General features: G+C 45.3%; 1 protein-coding gene across 1 annotated transcript in view; it reads left to right on the top strand.

Moving 5' to 3' along the window:
* LARS2 (leucyl-tRNA synthetase 2, mitochondrial) overlaps nt 1-17,594 on the top strand; it is a 157,199-nt gene that overhangs the window by 128,575 nt on the left and 11,030 nt on the right. The window contains exons 18-20 of the mRNA XM_012770326.3: nt 1,767-1,844; nt 4,617-4,728; nt 15,587-15,714. Of these exons, the coding sequence (XP_012625780.3) occupies nt 1,767-1,844; nt 4,617-4,728; nt 15,587-15,714 (318 nt within the window). The remainder of the gene's footprint in view (nt 1-1,766; nt 1,845-4,616; nt 4,729-15,586; nt 15,715-17,594) is intronic.

Genomic DNA, 17,594 nt, shown 5'->3' with positions numbered 1-17,594 from the left:
CTTCCTTCCTGGTTATGGTGGCCCTACTTGCTTTATTAATTGGTCCTACTGCTTTGGATGTTACCAAGGTGGAGCAACAGCACAAACATTCTAAAGGAAAGAGATACCCTCAGGAAATGACGCTCTAGTGACGTCTCACGTTTGTCCCTCCTGGGTGGATGGAAGCTGCCCACCGCCATGTTTCCATCCTTAACACATCCAGGCAGAGAACCAAATTCAAGATCAGCCTGATCCCACACTGCGTATGTTATCTTAACAGAAACACAGTTTCAGAATTGAAAGGAGCACTAAGAGACTGTCTTCTTTAGCATCCTCATTTTACAGATGGGGACAGAGATGAGGCCCAGGGAGGTTAAATGTCTTGCCTAAAGTCACACAGCTACTGAGAAACTGAGCAGAGATTAGAATCCACGTTCCCTGATGCTCACACTTTCCCACTCAGTTTCTTTGTAACACAATATCCATGTGAGTTATTGTGTGTTAGTGTTTGCAAATCTGAAATGGTTTTTTTGTTTGTATGTTTTGTTTTTTGGGACAGAGTCTCACTCTGTCACCCAGACTAGAGTGCAGTGGCACGCCCAGGTCTGACAGTAATCTTGAATTACTGGACTCAGGCACTCCTAACTCAGCCTTCCAAGGAAATAGGACTACAGGTGTGCACCTCCATACTCGGCTAATTTTTAAAATTTTGGTAGAGACAGGGTCTCACTGTGTTTCATGGGCTGGTCTTGAACTCTTGGCTTCAAGTGATCTTCTTGTCTCAGCCTCCCAAAGTTCTGGGCTTACAGGCATGAGCCACTGTACTGAAGTCATTCTGTAATGGGTGTCTGCTACCCCAACTTCTTCTTAGGCTGATTTTCTTTTTAAGACATGCTGATTCAACCTTGTAAAGTCAGCCAAGGTCACTTATCTAATAACTGATGGCATTGATGACTTGACAAGTTTTTTCCTCTCCAGTTTGTATAACCTGAAGTGGCCCTGAGTCCAGCATAGTCTCATTTGGTAACACTTCTTCAGCGTTATTTCTGTCCTCTGTACCCTCTCTGTGAGGAACAGAGCTCACTGGATTGAATTTAAGGATCTGAGTGGTGCCTGAGCGATTGTTTTCATACCACATATTTTCTCTCTGGATTTGGCAAATTCTTCTATTCTGTCAGATAATAGAATTGGGTTATTTCAACAAGTTGGAAACTCTTGACATCTTGAAGATGTGTTATGTTTTTGGATTCCTGCCCATTGTCAAAATTGAAAAGCATACAGACATAAAAAAAAAAAAAAAGCTAATAAATTGTATTAGTGTTCTTATGTTGACTCTACATTTCAAAATGTAAAACTAACTTTATTCCATATACTAATAACCATCATTGTGAAGTAAAGTCACATGACCAGGGAGAAGTGACATCCCTTGCCCATCTCCTGTTTACAATTACTCTGATGTTTATTCATCAGTGGGTCCTGCCTCCTGTTCAGGTAACCAGTGTCACTTTTTAAAGCACCTGCTATGGACACCAGCACTGTCTTGGACAGGGTGGGAGAGGAGCAGTCTTGAATAGTGGCCACAGCACTGGCTTTGAATTTAAAAGTGTTTGTGGTGATGAAACTTAGTGATTGTCTGAGACAGTGAATACATTGATAAATACCTTTGATTGCATTCATTTAATTTTACTTTTTTGCTTTGATAATTCAGTTTTAGGCTTTTGTTGTTGTTTTTGTGAAAAGCTTAAAAGAATTTTGAGGAAAGCGAATGATTCAACTTTTACCAACAGGTGACTGCCCACTTCACAGAGGACTTCTCACTGAATTCTGCAATTTCTCAACTCATGGGACTCAGCAGTGCTCTCTTGGTAAGTGGCCTGTCCACACTCACTTGTGGGTGGCAGAGGAGGGAGGGAGGGAGGGGTGTGGTGAGGGTCCTGCATTGCCCCAGGTTAGGGACAGAGGCTACCACAGTGTCACCTCGATGTGCTTAAAGAAGCATTTTCTCCATAGTCACAACCTAATTTTAGTGCTGGAATGTTCTTAAAGATTCTCTGGCCCAAACCCCTTTCTCCGCCAGTATTTTGCATATGAGGACATGAAGGCTCAGGGGAATTAAATGACATATCTGGTTGATTAGGGACAAATCCAGGACCAGACCCAGCCCTCCCTCTCTTCTGGTTCCTCACATCCCCACCGCCTGATTTCCTGACCGAATTTGTGATACCTCCTCTATATCCTGACATTTTATATTTATTTAACCTGGATGGATCAGAATTGTTCTCAATGAAAACAGAAATCAGCCTTTTCAACAGGGACTCGTCTTGCTACATGTGACTACCACTTTTCTTCCCTGGGCAATTTATCAACAAATGTTGTTAGCTGTTGGACAACAAAAGAATTCACTGAATCTATTAACAAATGCTTTTAAAACGAAGTCCTCTCCAAGCTTTTAAAACATTGGAAGAATTTACAGATTTAATTACATAAAACTTGACATTTCCAATACACTAAAATATGCCATATTAAAAGATTAAAAACTGGGAAAAACATTTATAACAAATATGTCAGAAAGAAAGCTAATAACCTTAATGTATAAAATACTCTTATATATTATTATAATATGAAAATACCTAACCAAAAAATGGTCAAAGGATGTGAAAAGATAACAATTCATAGAAGATGACATAGAAATAGCCAGTAAACTTCTGGCAAAAGAAAGTGTGCCTCACTAATTATCATGAAGCACAAATTAAAAACATGGTGCTATTTTTTTAACCTGTCAAATTTGCAGAGGCTTTCCAATGTCACTATTTTCCACGCTATTGCAAAGATGGTCAGATAGGTTTTCACAGACCAGTGATGGGCTTGGGTGATGTACCCGCGCCGGGAAGCACTCCAGCTGTGAGGTTGGTAGCCTGTGATCACGTAACATCCTTTGACCTAGGCGTGTTCGTTAGATGGTTCATTAGATGGCAGAGAGTTGGAACCCCAAATGTCCTCTGATGGGGGAAGGGTGAAATGACTCATGTCATATCAGTAAGAAGGAAATGTGCCACCACAGTTAGCATGGTGTCCTCCAAGAACACTTAATATCAGAAACTGTTTATGGTACAATGTTAAGTAAAAATACGTGATAGAAAAGTGACCATATGGTAAGAATCCCAATTGTGAAAATGTTATGTATATAATAAGTGTGTATATACACATATTTTTGCATTTTTGGAGAACAAGATAAAGTAACAGTGTTTTTTATAGATGGTACAACTAAGAGTGGTTTTATATTTCCCTGTTTGCTATAATAGTATTTCTCTGTTCCTTTACCCATGAAGTTATATTTCAAATCACAGGCAATTTTTTAAAGATCATGTATATGCCCATTTTAATAAAAGACTGTGTATAATATTTTTTGCCTCTCCATACCCAGCAGAATACCTCATGTGAGCTCCTACTTTTAAAGTTAACAGATATATCATAAAATTAAACCAAAATTGTTTTTGTCTCAGGGTGGTATGAATATATATTGAATGCCACCATCTCATTAGGCCAGTTTTTATCATGATTTCCTCAGGGCACCATGAGAACTGCCAACCTCCACAAAATTCTTCTAGCAATATGCTTCCTTCGGCCACCTCAGGATAGCCTGTCTGCCTTCCTGGCCGTGCTCTGACTACACACCCCCACTCACACCAGCTGTGCTGACCACCACCCACTCCACTGGAAGCTCCTTGAGGGCAGAGACTATGCCCTCTGGTCCTCTTATCCTCACAGCCTGCCACGTAGCAGGGACTCTGTCTATTGAATGGGTATGACAGGGTGAACTGATGAGCCACGCCTCAGGAAGAAACCGAATATTTGCTGGCAAAGATGATTAAGAGAACAGGGGTCCCTGAGATTCCTGAGGGGGGACCTCTCCCCTGTGGGTTCCACAATCTAAAACCTTTGAGCAGGCCTCACCGTTTCTCACTGAACTTGCAGCACAAGGAAACCTGTGGTTAAGAGTTTGATCATCCTATACCAGGGAACAGATTACCTTCCCTCTCTGATACTTAGGTTTTCATCTGTCAAATGAGGTAAGAATATCACCCTCGGCTGGCAGCAGTGGCTCATGCCTGTAATCCTAGCACTCTGGGAGGCTGAGGCAGAAGGATCACTTGGGGTCAGGAGTTCAAGATCAGTCTGAGCAAGAGCAAGACCGTGTCTCTACAAAAAATAGAAAAATTAGCCAGGTGTGGTGGCGCATGCCTGTAGTCCCAGATACTCAGGAGGCTGAGGCAAGAGGATGGCTTGAGCCCAGGAGGTGGGCTCAAGGTTGCACTGAGCTGATGATGCCATAGCACTCTACCTGGGGCAACAGAGCAAGACTGTGTCTCAACAAAAAAAGAATATCACCCTCAAGAGTAGTTGTGAGATCTAAATGACTGAGGGCAAGGTTAATACTCAGAATAATAATTTGTTATTGCCGTAAAACAGCAGTAGCTTGTTTAATGCTGTGATTAAATGGGGGAAGTTCTTTGTCCCAAGCAAATATGGATGATAAAGAGGGTTTCTTCCTACTAGCTTGGTCTCTAGACTTTAGCTACATTAATGGCCTTTCTTACCTGTGCTCACTTCTTACGTCGTTCTTTTCTCTTCCTCAGCAAGCCTCTCAGAGAGTGGTCCTCCACAGCCCCGAGTTTGAGGACACTCTGTGTGCCCTGATGGTGATGGCTGCTCCGATGGCCCCTCACATAACCTCAGAGCTCTGGGCAGGTACGTGGTGGAGTCCTCATTTGACTAGTTACTACTAACCAGCATGTGCCCAAGCCTCTTTTTGAACACTATTGAGGACTCAGATGTCCTTAGCCGTGGGGTCCAACATTTGGCATCTATACTCAGGGCCCTTTCTTACACTCTGAATGGTAGCACGTCATCCACATACTCACCCATACCAAAGGAAAACATACCTCCCTGCTTTGAAATAAAGTGCCCAGACTAATGTGAATATTGATGTCACCGCCATCAATTCTTTTGCATGACCCAGCCTCTCAGCATCCCGTATTATAACCCTACATGATCTTTTTAAGGTGGAAACTCATGTTTAGGACCACTTTACAGATGGAGAAAGGAGACCTGAAATTCAATTACAGCTGTAAAATTTGATCACTTGTACTGATTCAGTGCGCTCCATCAATCAGTCATTCCTGAGCGAGGCACCCAGGAGGATCTGCCTGCCTGACTGAGGCTCAGCCTCTAGAATTCTCTCCACATCAGAAGTCTTGGCCCAGAAAGAACCAGAGACTTCACATAATCATCAGATTAGAATTAGGCCAAGCATACAGGGAGAGGCAAAGTGCCATGTAATTGTGCTACTAAAGGATCACGCATAGGAAAGTCTTCAGAAATTTCTGGAAATAGTTCATCCAGACCGGGCGCAGTAGCTCATACCTGTAATCCTAGCACTCAGGGATGCTGAGGCAGGAGGATTGCTTGAGCTCAGGATTTCGAGACCAGCCTGAGCAACAGCAAGACCCCATCTCTACTAAAAATAGAAAAAATTAGCAGGGCATGGTGGCACATGCCTGTAGTCCCAGCTACTCAGGAGGCTGAGGCAGAAGGATCGCTTTAAGCCCAGGAGTTTGAGGTTGCTATGAGCGAGGCTGATGCCACGGCACTCTAGCTAGGCAGCAGAATGAGACTCTGTCTCAAAATATATATATATATAGAAATAATTCATCTGAGCACTCTGGGAGGCTGAGGCGGGTAGATGGCTCAAGGTCAGGAGTTTGAAACCAGCCTGAGCAAAAGTGAGACCCCATCTCTACTAAAACAGAAAGAAATTAATTAGCCAACTAAAAATATATAGAAAAAAAAATTAGCCAGGCATGGTGGTGCATGCCTGTAGTCCCAGCTACTCGGGAGGCTGAGGCAGCAGGATTGCTTGAACCCAGGAGTTTGAGGTTGCTGTGAGCTAGGCTGACGCCACAGCACTCTAGCCTGGGCAAGAGAGTGAGACTATCTCAAAAAAAAAAAATTGAAATAATTCATCTGACATACACTTGATTTAGCAGTTCATTTCCATGAAAGATCTCTTCTAAAAAAATCTTTCCTAATAAAATTTACTGATGTGATGTCACAGAGAAGAAACATATTGACTAATGAGAAGACCAAGAATCACACAGTACAATTGAGTGACAAGAAGAATTTGTGGCTTGTTTGAAATTCCTACCACCCGAGTAATTTTATAACTACAGGAGATGGGTAGAAATTGTGGTAGGATTTATAGCTTACAGAATAGTGCCTGTGTCTGCCTCAAAGCTTTGTTTATGTCCTTCTACTTTAAAAGATACTTCCTCAGGAGGAGGACCATTAGTTCCTTTTCCTTAGCTAAGATGAGTCTTCTTTTTCTAGTGGCCCCTTTTTTACAGTATTAGCAAGTGTCTCTGTGAAAAAGGAAAGTGTTTTTCATCCCTTGAGGAAAAGAGGACCTGTTTAAATTGCTTTCATTGTAATGAAAGCATGAGCTTAGTTTGGATTTTATCCTTTTTGGTATTTAAAGCCACTTTTAAATATTCAGCCAAATGCTGAAGTTCATGTAATGGGATGATTTGTCAGCCAGTTTTTTGTTCATGTACCATATCTACAGTTTCTGGCTTTCAATATCAAGCAAAAAAGTGGAAAGGGCTTTAGAAATATCCACATGATGAACTAATCCTGAACACTGTTTAAAGATGTGGGTAGTCTGTCTATGAAGTTTACTATGGCTTCATTCTTTGCTGCTTGCAAGCTTGAATCAAGGTCCAGGTTACTTTTTTTTTTTTTTTTCTTTGAGACAGAGTCTCCCTTTGTTGTCCAGGCTAGAGTGAGTGCCATGGCGTCAACCTAGCTCACAGCAACCTCAAACTCCTGGGCTCAAGCAATCCTGCTGCCTCAGCCTCCCGAGTAGCTGGGACTACAGGCATGTGCCACCATGCCCGGCTAATTTTTTCTATATATATTACTTGGTCAATTAATTTCTTTCTATTTATAATAGAGATGGGGTCTCCCTCTTGCTCAGGCTGGTTTTGAACTCCTGACCTTGAGCAATCTGCCTGCCTTGGCCTCCCAGAGTGCTAGAATTACAGACGTGAGCCACCGTGCCCGGCCGGTCCAGGTTACTTTAGCAAGAAACAGATGTGGTATAGTTCCCAAAAGATCCAGCCCTACTTGATATGCTATCAGGTATCCTGATAGAGTAAAAATGTATTTTTTTTATGTTTTTGTGGGGCTTTTTGTTTGTTTGTTTTTGAGACAGGGTCTCACTCTGTTGCCTGGGCTAGAGTGCAGTGGCGTCATCATAGCTCACTGCAACCTCAAACTCCTGGGCTCAAGCAATCCTCCTGGCTCAGCCTCCCAAGTAGCTGGGACTACAGGTGTGCACCACCATGTCTGTCTATTATTTTCTATTTTTTTAGTAGAGATAGGGTCTTACTCTTATTCAGGCTGTTCTCAAATTCCTGAGCTCAAAAGATCCTTCCACCTCAGCCACCCAGAGTGCTAGGATTATAGGCATGGCCACCGTACCTGGCCAAGATACAAAATGTTAAGGCTTTAGATGCACATCCCTAAATCAAGTTCCAGAAATTCTCTGGGTCATCTGTGAATATGCTTGGGCAGAAACAAGAGCATCTATCATGATTCCAGATAGTATACATAAGAGTAACCCAACCTGGGTCCGTCCTGTGTCTTTGAATCCTGACCTTTGTGGCTGTGAGGACAGGCTACAGGGGCCACAAACACCTGGACCCAGCACAGGTAGATAAGTCTTAGAGGATCTCAGGCCCCTGGGGCCGTGGCTGCAGTGTCAGGGGTCCTGTGTGGGAGACTTAGACATTCAATCAGAACACAGAGCAACAGTTTGACCATCTTTGCTTTACATGGAGCTTAGGTTGGTTTTTCAGGGTTAGCAAAAAACTAAACTCTGAGTATTTCAAGTTTAAAAATAAGATGTTAATGTTTTAGATTTTGTTTTTGTTTTTTACTGGTAAACATTTTTAATGACTACATTAATTGTCCACATGCACCATGACTTAATGTGTCTAGCATTTCATTCCCATCAACAATCTACCATAGCCTGTAATCCTAGCACTCTGGGAGGCCGAGGCGGGAGGATTGCTCAAGGTCAGGAGTTCAAAACCAGCCTGAGCGAGACCCCATCTCTACTATAAATAGAGAGAGATTCATTGGCCAACTAATATATGTAGAAAAAGTCAGCTGGGCATGGTAGTGCATGCCTGTAGTCCCAGCTACTTGGGAGGCTGAGGCAGCAGGATTGCTTGAGCCCAGGAGTTTGATGTTGCTGTGAGCTAGGCTGATGCTACGGCACTCACTCTAGCCTGGGCACCAAAGTGAAACTCTGTCTCAAAAAAAAAAGAAGAAGAATGACTATAAAGAGAATATCGTAAATCAAGGGTCGTACGTTCAGAAATTGTAATTTCCCAGGGTTTCCTTGGAGAAGCCAATGTTTGTAGGAGAGATTCTCTTCGAAGAGCAGCAGAATTAAGACGTGTTCTCTAGGGGACATTTGAAGTCCTGTTGGCACACTGGCCGTTATTGCCTTGGATAGAAAGGAAACATTTTAGAGAATCCCAAAGTACTTGGCACCCACTAGCCCTCTGCCAATCACCTAAAGAGTAAATGGAGACCTTTGGTAAGAAACAGAGCCAGCGTCTTGGCAGTTTGCAAATTTTAACAGGATGAGGAAATTTTTGTTTTCCTTCCTGATGCGTCAGAGCTGAGAAGCTAAAGACACCACATCTGCTTTCAGAAACTTATCTTTTGTTTACCATGATAGAATATTGTCCTAGCCAGATGAGGGTGTTAGCTGCTTGCTTAGGGAAGTTTCTAGTATCAGGAGCCACTGATGCTATTTTCAGACAAAAGGCTCAAGGGCTCCTTTGTTGGTGGACAGTAAAAGAGCAGAAAATCGCCAAACAGGGATTTTCCTTGGCAGTGCTCGTGTTGGAGATGCGATTTTATCATCGCCAAAAATAACCTTTCTGACAGGCAACAGCTTGGATGGATCTTAGGGAATATACCAATTGAAAAAAGCCAATCCCAAAAGGTTATCTACTATATGATCCCAATTATACCACAGCCTTGAAATAACAAAATTGCGGAGATGGAGAACACATCCGTGGTTGCCAGGAGGTAGAGGATGCGGGTGGTGGCTGTAAAACGGTGGCAGTAGGGAGCCTTGTGGTGACGGAGCAGTTCTGTATCTTGACTGTGGTGGTGATGACATGCAGCTACACACACACACACACACACACACACACACACACACAACTAACCAGATGGACCCATTTGTCATCCCGCTAGCACCCGAGGCCGCGTGCCTCCTGCTGCGGGGGTGAGCGGCTTGCGCTGCCCGCAGGAGCACTCAGAGCCGGGGCTGGGCCTGTCCGCAGGGCCCCAGAGGCACTGCTGCTCCCCAGCGTCACCTTGCTTCTGTACATGCCCAGCTTCTGAAGAAAAGTGCCTAGAGCCGACTACAAAAAATAAATCCAGCTTCCATGTGCCTCTCTGGGCTTTTTTGGGCTTCTTTTTTTTTTTTTTTGAGACAGAGTCTCGCTTTGTTGCCCAGGCTAGAGTGAGTGCCGTGGCGTCAGCCTAGCTCACAGCAACCTCAAACTCCTGAGCTCAAGCAGTCCTCCTGCCTCAGCCTCCCGAGTAGCTGGGACTACAGGCATGCGCCACCATGCCCGGCTAATTTTTTCTATTTATAAATATATATTTTAGTTGTCCAGTTAATTTCTTTGTAGTTTTGGTAGAGGCAGGGTCTAGCTGTTGCTCATGCTGGTCTGGAACTCCTGAGCTCAAACGATCCTCCCTCCTCAGCCTCCCAGAGTGCTAGGATTACAGACGTGAGCCACCATGCCCCGCCTCTGGGCTTCTCAAAGCAAAGCAAAACCTAACTTTTTAATTGAAAAGTCTATCTATATGTATTCTGTAAAACATGCAGCTATTACAAAAGGTTGTGCCCTAAGCTCTGTTGCTCAGCTGGTCTCCCAGAGAAACTCTGCTACCAGTTTTATACAAATATATATATATATATATATATTTTTTTTTTTTTTTTTTTTTTTTTTTGAGACAGAGTCTCACTTTGTTGCTCAGGCTAGAGTAAGTGCCATGGCATCAGCCTAGCTCACTGCAACCTCAAACTCCTGGGCTCAAGCAATCCTACTGCCTCAGCCTCCCTAGTAGCTAGGACTATAGGCATGCGCCACCATGCTCGGCTGATTTTTTTCTATATATATTAGTTGGCCAATTAATTATTTCTATTTATAATAGAGATGGGGTCTCGCTCAGGCTGGTTTCGAACTCCTGACCTCGAGCAATCCGCCTGCCTCGGCCTCCCAGAGTGCTAGGATTACAGACATGAGCCACCGCGCCAGCCGAATTTTATATATATATATATATATTTTTTAGTTGTCCAGCTAATTTCTTTCTTTTTTTTTTTATTTCTTTTTTTTCTTTTTTTTCTTTTTTTTTTTTTTTTTTTAGAGACGGGGTCTCGCTATGTTGCCCAGGCTGGAGTGCAGTGGCTATTCACAGGCGCGATCCCACTACTGATCAGTACGGGAGTTTTGACCTGCTCCGTTTCCGACCTGGGCCAGTTCACCCCTCCTTAGGCAACCTGGTGGTCCCCCGCTCCCGGGAGGTCACCATATTGATGCCGAACTTAGTGCGGACACCCGATCGGCATAGCGCACTACAGCCCAGAACTCCTGGGCTCAAGCGATCCTCCCATCTCAGCCTCCCGAGTAGCTGGGACTACAGGCGCGCGCCACCGCGTCCGGCCAGCTAATTTCTTTCTATTTTTTTTTAGCACAGATGGGGTCTTGCTCTTGCTCAGGCTGGTCTCAAACTCCTGAGCTCAAACGATTCTCCTGCCTCAGCCTCCCAGAGTGCTAGGATTACAGGAGTGAGCCACCGCGCCCAGCCCCAGTTTTATATTTAATCCAACAGAAGAATATGATAGATAAATGTCAAATGAGGACCCTTTTTTATACAAATGTTAACACCCGGTATGAACATTTCACACTCTTATTATCCTTTAAGCTAGTTATGTATCAACACTTACAGACCTACCTCGTTCTTTTTTAACAGCCATAGGGGGTCCTGCCCAGTGAATGTTGTGTAAATGATTAAGCAGTCTCCCACTGGTGGGCATCCCTTCTTTTGCTGTTTTTTGTGCTCGTTTGAGATTAGTCTCTTGTTCAAAATACAAGTTGTTTTTTAATAGGGTAATAAGATCTCCATAACGTTTCTGTTTCACTGGCCATTTTTACAGTCCTACAGTGGCTTTTCTTTCTTGCTATTTGCTTCTGGTGTCTGACTCGTGGTCTCCACGTGTTCCATCAGCACCTGCATTGTGAGAGCGAGGGCAAGGTGAGCCTTTGCCCCCGTGGGCATTCTCAGGGAAGCTTCATCTTCATGTGTCAGTCCACAGATCCATTTTCCTTCATAAAATAATTTGGGATCACTTTCTTTGTAGCTTTTTTATAAAAAGTGGCTGTGAAATATTATAGCTATAGTGATCTGCTTTCTATATCTTAATTGTATGCCATATTCATTAAATTCAACAAAATTATGGACACAAAGATTATAGAAAAGTGTGTGTGATAATGACAAGGGAGAATAAGATACCTGTGGATGCTCTGATGGTATTTTATACATAAATGTGTGTGCCGTGTAGATGTTATTTCAAAATAATGTCAGTGAGACTGTTGCTCTGGGCTGAGGCCAAGGCTAAGTGGCCTCAGTTCCTGTTCCCTTCCTTGAAACTGGCAAGGCTGGGCGAGGCACAGTGAGAATCGGACGCCACAGAGTCCCCAAGTCTTCCTTTCTGGCGTATGAGGGCAGGGGGTGGGGAGGTGGGGATGGGGACAGGCCTGAAGGTGGCCACCAGGAGAGGACTGCCATCCACAGAAGCTGTGGCCACCTCAGCAGTCACCCTGGGTGCCACAGCAGCCTTGCAGCCCTTGCCAGGAGACAAGGCTTGTTTGGCTCATTCTGTAGGAAGGTGGCCGCAACAGCTCTCCCAGAGGGGAGGAAGGAAGGGGGTGGGCCGTGGGCCGCAGCCGGCCCTGCGTAGTGGCCTTGCGTGCCAGGGCCTTGCCACCTCCCAGCCTGTGGTCACACTGTCTCCTCGTGCTTCCCAAAGGCCAACTCTCGACCCGTCACCTTGGCCGTGCCATGTAAGGAAACCATTGTATTTCCCATGCAAATATCAGGTACTTGCTACTTCCCTAAAATGAGCAGGGAGACAAAAACACCACGTATACACCTGGGCCCTGAGTGTCTGTTCCTCACTGCTGAACAGGATGGCCACACTCCTGTCTATATGGAAACCCGGGCAGGGCCCAGGCCGCTATAAATAAGCATCCTGATTGCTCCAGGAAGGCCGGGCTTCCTCATTTTTTTTAAAGTGGAATCTGTAACAGCTTCTGCCCACATTTGTGACCAGGGTCCTTTCATCTCCCAGGCATCCTGTGCAACTGCCATACGGAGGCTCTGGAAACCTTCCACGGCAGCTGGGTCACAGGACCGGCCAGACTGGGCCAGCCCACTAAAAGGAAGAAAAGATTATCCCCCTTCTGTGACCTCCACGTCCTATTTACATATGGGTTTTAATAGGATTCCTTCTGAGGAATGAGCAGGAATCTCCTTTCAGCTTCTGCCAAAAGGCACATCTGTGAGGCGCGGACTGGGTTCGTGGGAAGCGCAGAAACCCTGGGCCGTGGGAGCCAGCGGGGCACCCAGCATCCGCCTTTCCTGCCACTTCATCCTGGATGAAGTGACGAGACGAGCCTCGAACCGCTGACGAGGCTTCACTGTCTCGGGTTGACTGGCAACACGACAGGAGTGCAGAGAGTCAAGCATATAAAGCTACCACAGAGAAATCTGCCATAGTGGCACGAGAGTCAGGACAGAGGTCGACAGAACAGACCAGCAGAGTGGACCAGGGCTACTCAGAGTGGGCCTCGGAACTCTCAGTTCCAGTCCACAACTTGTGCTGGGACGTGCACCAGCGGTGTCCCTACCACACAGTTGAGTTAGGCTGACTTTTTTTAAAAATTATTTATTATAATTAATATTCCTTTTTTTTTTTTTTTTTTACCCATTGGGTGCCAAGTTCTATAGAATGATTTTTTTTATATCAAGATTGTCCTAGTGGCCAGGCACAGTGGCTCACGCCTGTAATCCTAGCACTCTGGGAGGCCAAGGCGGGAGGATCGCTCAAGGTCAGGAGTTCAAGACCAGCCTGAGCAAGAGCGAGACCCCGTCTCTACTGAAAAATAGAAAGAAATTAATTGGCCCACTAAAAATATATAGAAAATATTAGCCGGGCATGGTGGGGCATGCCTGTAGTCCCAGCTACTTGGAAGGTTAAGGCAGGAGGATCGCTGGAGCCCAGGAGTTTGAGGGTGTTGTGAGCTAGGCTGACGCCACAGCACTCTAGCCCAGGCAACAGAGTAAGACACTGTCTCAAAAAAAAAAAAAAAAAAAAAAAAAAGATTGTCCCAGTGAAGGAAGCAACATGTTGACAGCCACTGTGGCCTCAGTTCTTTGCCTCGTTGCAAACAAGCACTTTGAGTATCTCTGAAGTGAATCATTTCAAAACAATGCCTAGAATAATGTATTTTCAAGGAAAAAAAAATCACAAACCAAGAGGGAAGAGAAGACATTTTCAATAAATTAGGTTTGGAAACTTGACAATATATTTTTTTAAATGATTTATTTTTTTGAGACAGAGTCTCACTTTGTTGCCCAGGCTAGAGTGAGTGCCGTGGCATCAGCCTAGCTCACAGCAACCTCAAACTCCTGGGCTCCAGCAATCCTCCTGCCTCAGCCTCCCCCCAAGTAACTGGGACTACCAGCATATGCCATCATGCCCGGCTAATTTTTTCTATATATTTTTAGTTGGCCAATTAATTTCTTCCTATTTTTAGTAGAGACGGGGTCTTGCTCTTGCTCAGGCTGGTCTCGAACTCCTGAGCTCAAACGATCTGCCCGCCGTGGCCTCCCAGAGAGCTAGGATTACAGGCGTGAGCCACCGCACCCGGCCCTAGTTTTTTTTTTAAAGTAAGAAAAATCACCTATACTTTTACCTCCCAGATATAATCACTGTTACTGCTCGGATTTCTTTCTAACCTTTTATCTGTTCATACAAATTTTTAATAAAACTAAGGTCATATATATATAATTGTATGTAATCTTTTTCTTTGAAATTAAATATCATTTTAAAACATGGGGGAAAAAAGAATACAAAACTGTGTGAACAGCATGACCCTGGTGGTGGTAGTTGTGGTTCTGTTTTGTTTTATGGGGTTGGTTTAGATGTACAGACATCCTGGTGAAGCAGATTACAAAAAAAAAAAAAAAAAGTTAAAAAAAAGTAGATGTACAGGTAGTCATTAAATATATTAAATTATTGTCTTTTAAAATAAAAAGTTTCAAAATGCTATCTGGATGAACATGATTTTCTTCTTTATATTTTGGGCTTTTCCAAATTTTCTGCAAGGAGCATGCGCATTACATTTGTCCTCAAGGAAGATAAAACAAAATGTTGTCACTCACGACTCAGTGTTGTTGGGGCTGGCGTTGGTGGAATTCATTCCCCCATCCCAGACTCAGCTTCAGACCATACCCTGAGCCAAGGCCCCATGCCTCAAATGCATGGCCCTGGTCTCAGGGACAACAAGAGATTGGCCTGAGGGGCCAGCCCCACCAAGCACTGCCCCGGCATGGGCACGCCAGCCACGTTCTCTTGCCCACCTCTGCCCACGGATCTGTTTTTCCGCTGTGTGTGTGCATTCCCTGTACCTTTGGGGCATCTCTTGTGCTCAAGCAATCATCAGAGGCCTTTATATCAAAGCTTTCCCCAAGAAGCACCGTAGCTGAAGTCCTGGAGCGCTAGCCACGGCAGCTGCACTTGCACAGGTGGCCCTGTGAGTGCCACCTCTGCTTTGGGGGCTGTAGCATGAAACACTCTGGGAAACAGGACTTGAGAGGGTTTATTCCTCCTCACTGCTTCCTCGTGTTTGGCCCACCCTGAGCCAAGGAAACTCCTTCCAATGAGCCAAGAAACTCCTTCCTCGGGAGGGATCCCCTCCCGAGAGGAAAATGTAGCAAGGAAGTTAAGATCCCTCTGTGAAGGGTGACGAGTGTCCTGCTGTTCACTGCATCCCGGCTCCAGCGCCTATGAGTAGGACTGGATGGGAGGCCGTCTCCGACCATAAGCGTGCATGGGCAAGAGAGGAAAGGATGCATCCGTTCTCAGGGTAGCACACAGGCATTCCTTCCCCAGCAGAGCTGCAGAGAGATGACCTAGTAAAATCAGCAGCCTTGTTTTTCCATATGCGCACTTTAGAACAGCATATCCATCAGCTCTGAGTGCCATTTGCAAAAAAAAAAAAAGCCACCTATAAACCCGGGATTATAAAACAGGGCAGAGTAAGTGGTGAACACCTCCTCAGACAGCTCCAAGCCAGGCTGCGTTGGGGCAAAAGCTTTTGTCCTGCTGTCATCAGCCGCCTCCCCTGTGCTTGGAGTGACCCGACCCTTCTGTCCCTTGGTGTTGCAGGCCTGGCACTGGTACCAAGGAAGCTCTGTGCCCACTATGCCTGGGATGCCGGTGTGCTGCTTCAGGCATGGCCAGCCGTGGACCCGCAGTTCCTTCAACAGCCCGAGGTCGTGCAGATGGCAGTTCTGGTAAGTGTCGCCCCTCAGTCCCAGAGCCGGGCGGTCCCTGCCCTGCCAGCAGCCCCTAGACGCTGGCTTGGTTTTGAGAGGAGCACCCGCAGGTCTAGCCCACCCAGCCCTCGGCCAGACCTTCCGACCAGGAGCAGGGCACAAAGGCCTGGCTCTCCTTTGCCGGGTCCCTCAGTTTTGTAGGTCCCCATACACCAAAAGCACGTGAGCATAAAACTCTCATGGCCCTCAAGGGACTAGAAAGGGGGAAAATAAGCCTGTCCTGCTTACGGTTTGTCATCTTCCTTTCCAATGGAGACCTGTGCTTCAATCTCTAGATTTCAGTTAGCTGCTCTGGGGGGGTTGGAGCGTGGGGGAGGGTGACAATGAGCTGGGTGGCAATTCGGGAATACCTCCCACTGTAAAATACATTTCAGACAGGCTACATAATTTTTTTTGGTCAATTGAGTGGTTTTAAATATATGAGTAGTTTATTATTTAAACCTTTTATAGAGAAAGTAACTCCCTTATAGTTTATCCTTTTTGTAATTTTGATATACTTGACTTGTTAAATATGAGACATGGGGAGTATCTCTTTTTTTTTTTTTTTTTTTTTTTGAGACTGAGTCTCACTCTGTTGCCCAGGTTAGAGTGCCATGGCGTCAGCCTAGCTCACAGCAACCTCCAACTCCTGGGCTCAAGCAATCCTTCTGCCTCAGCCTCCCGAGTAGCTGGGACTGCAGGCATGCGCCACCATGCCCGGCTAATTTTTTTCTATACATTTTTAGTTGGCCAGTTAATTTGTTTCTATTTTTAGTAGAGACAGGGTCTCGCTCTTGCTCAGGCTGGTCTCGAACTCCTAACCTTGAGTAATCCTCCCGCCTCGGCCTCCCAGAGTGCCAGGATTACAGGCGTGAGCCACCATGCCCGACTGGGAGTATCTCTTAAATATGCTGATGTATCTGAAGAGAAAAAGAAATAGGGAGTGGGCTTCTTCCTATGTCTCCTCTGAACCACATCCGGGGGCCAGGTCATTCGAATTCAAAAGGTGATCTCACACTGCTCCCCTATAAAGTGGCCATTATTACCCTTTTCAGTTTTTCAGCTGAGGAAATGGGCTCAGAGAAGTCGGTTACCTTGCCCAGGTTTGTTCATTCACTCATGAGTAATTATCGAGTTCCTGCTCCACCTCAGGCACAGTGCTAGACTCCAGCGATACAAAATTGAACTAGACAGACAGGGTCGCTACCCATGGAGCTTAAAGCCTAGTAGGAGAGGTGGGGAAGAATAGAAAAGAAAGCGAGAAACAAGTAAAATGATGGCCAACTGTGAGAAGTGCCAGGAACAAGCCCACCCAGAGGGAGAGCACAGCTCCACAGCTGCTGGGCCGGCCAGGCCCCAGCACAACTGCACCTGCACCTGCCCCGGACAGGAGACCAGGGGCTCTCTCTCTCCATCCACTCCACCTCCCCTGGCACTTAGTCCCCTGCCACCCCACTTCGCCCCCACCCCAAGTGGGGAGGAATGGGGCTGCCCTGGCAGACTTCTCCCCAAAATCCTCAAAACGAAAAACATCCTTGTGGCACAGACGAGATTTCTTTGACTTGAATAACGTTTATGAGAAATGAATCTCTCTTACATCCCTGAGAACATATCCTTAGCACAGTTGAAACATACCAATTTGAGAAAAACTGAAGTTTCAGTCTATGAAAATATCTTTTTAGGCCGAGCGCGGTAACTCACGCCTGTAATCCTAGCACTTTGGGAGGCCGAGGCGGGCGGATTGTTCAAGGTCAGGGTTCGAAACCAGCCTGAGTGAGACCCCGTCTCTACCAAAAATAGAAATAAATTAATTGACCAGCTAAAAATATATATACAAAAAATTAGCCGGGCATGGTGGC

The sequence above is a fragment of the Microcebus murinus genome, chromosome 1 (genome assembly GCF_040939455.1).
Source record: "Microcebus murinus isolate Inina chromosome 1, M.murinus_Inina_mat1.0, whole genome shotgun sequence".
Classification (NCBI taxonomy): Eukaryota; Metazoa; Chordata; class Mammalia; order Primates; family Cheirogaleidae; genus Microcebus; species Microcebus murinus.
The sequence above is the reverse complement of the archived record's forward strand: the minus strand, read 5'-3'. Positions and strand labels throughout refer to the sequence as shown.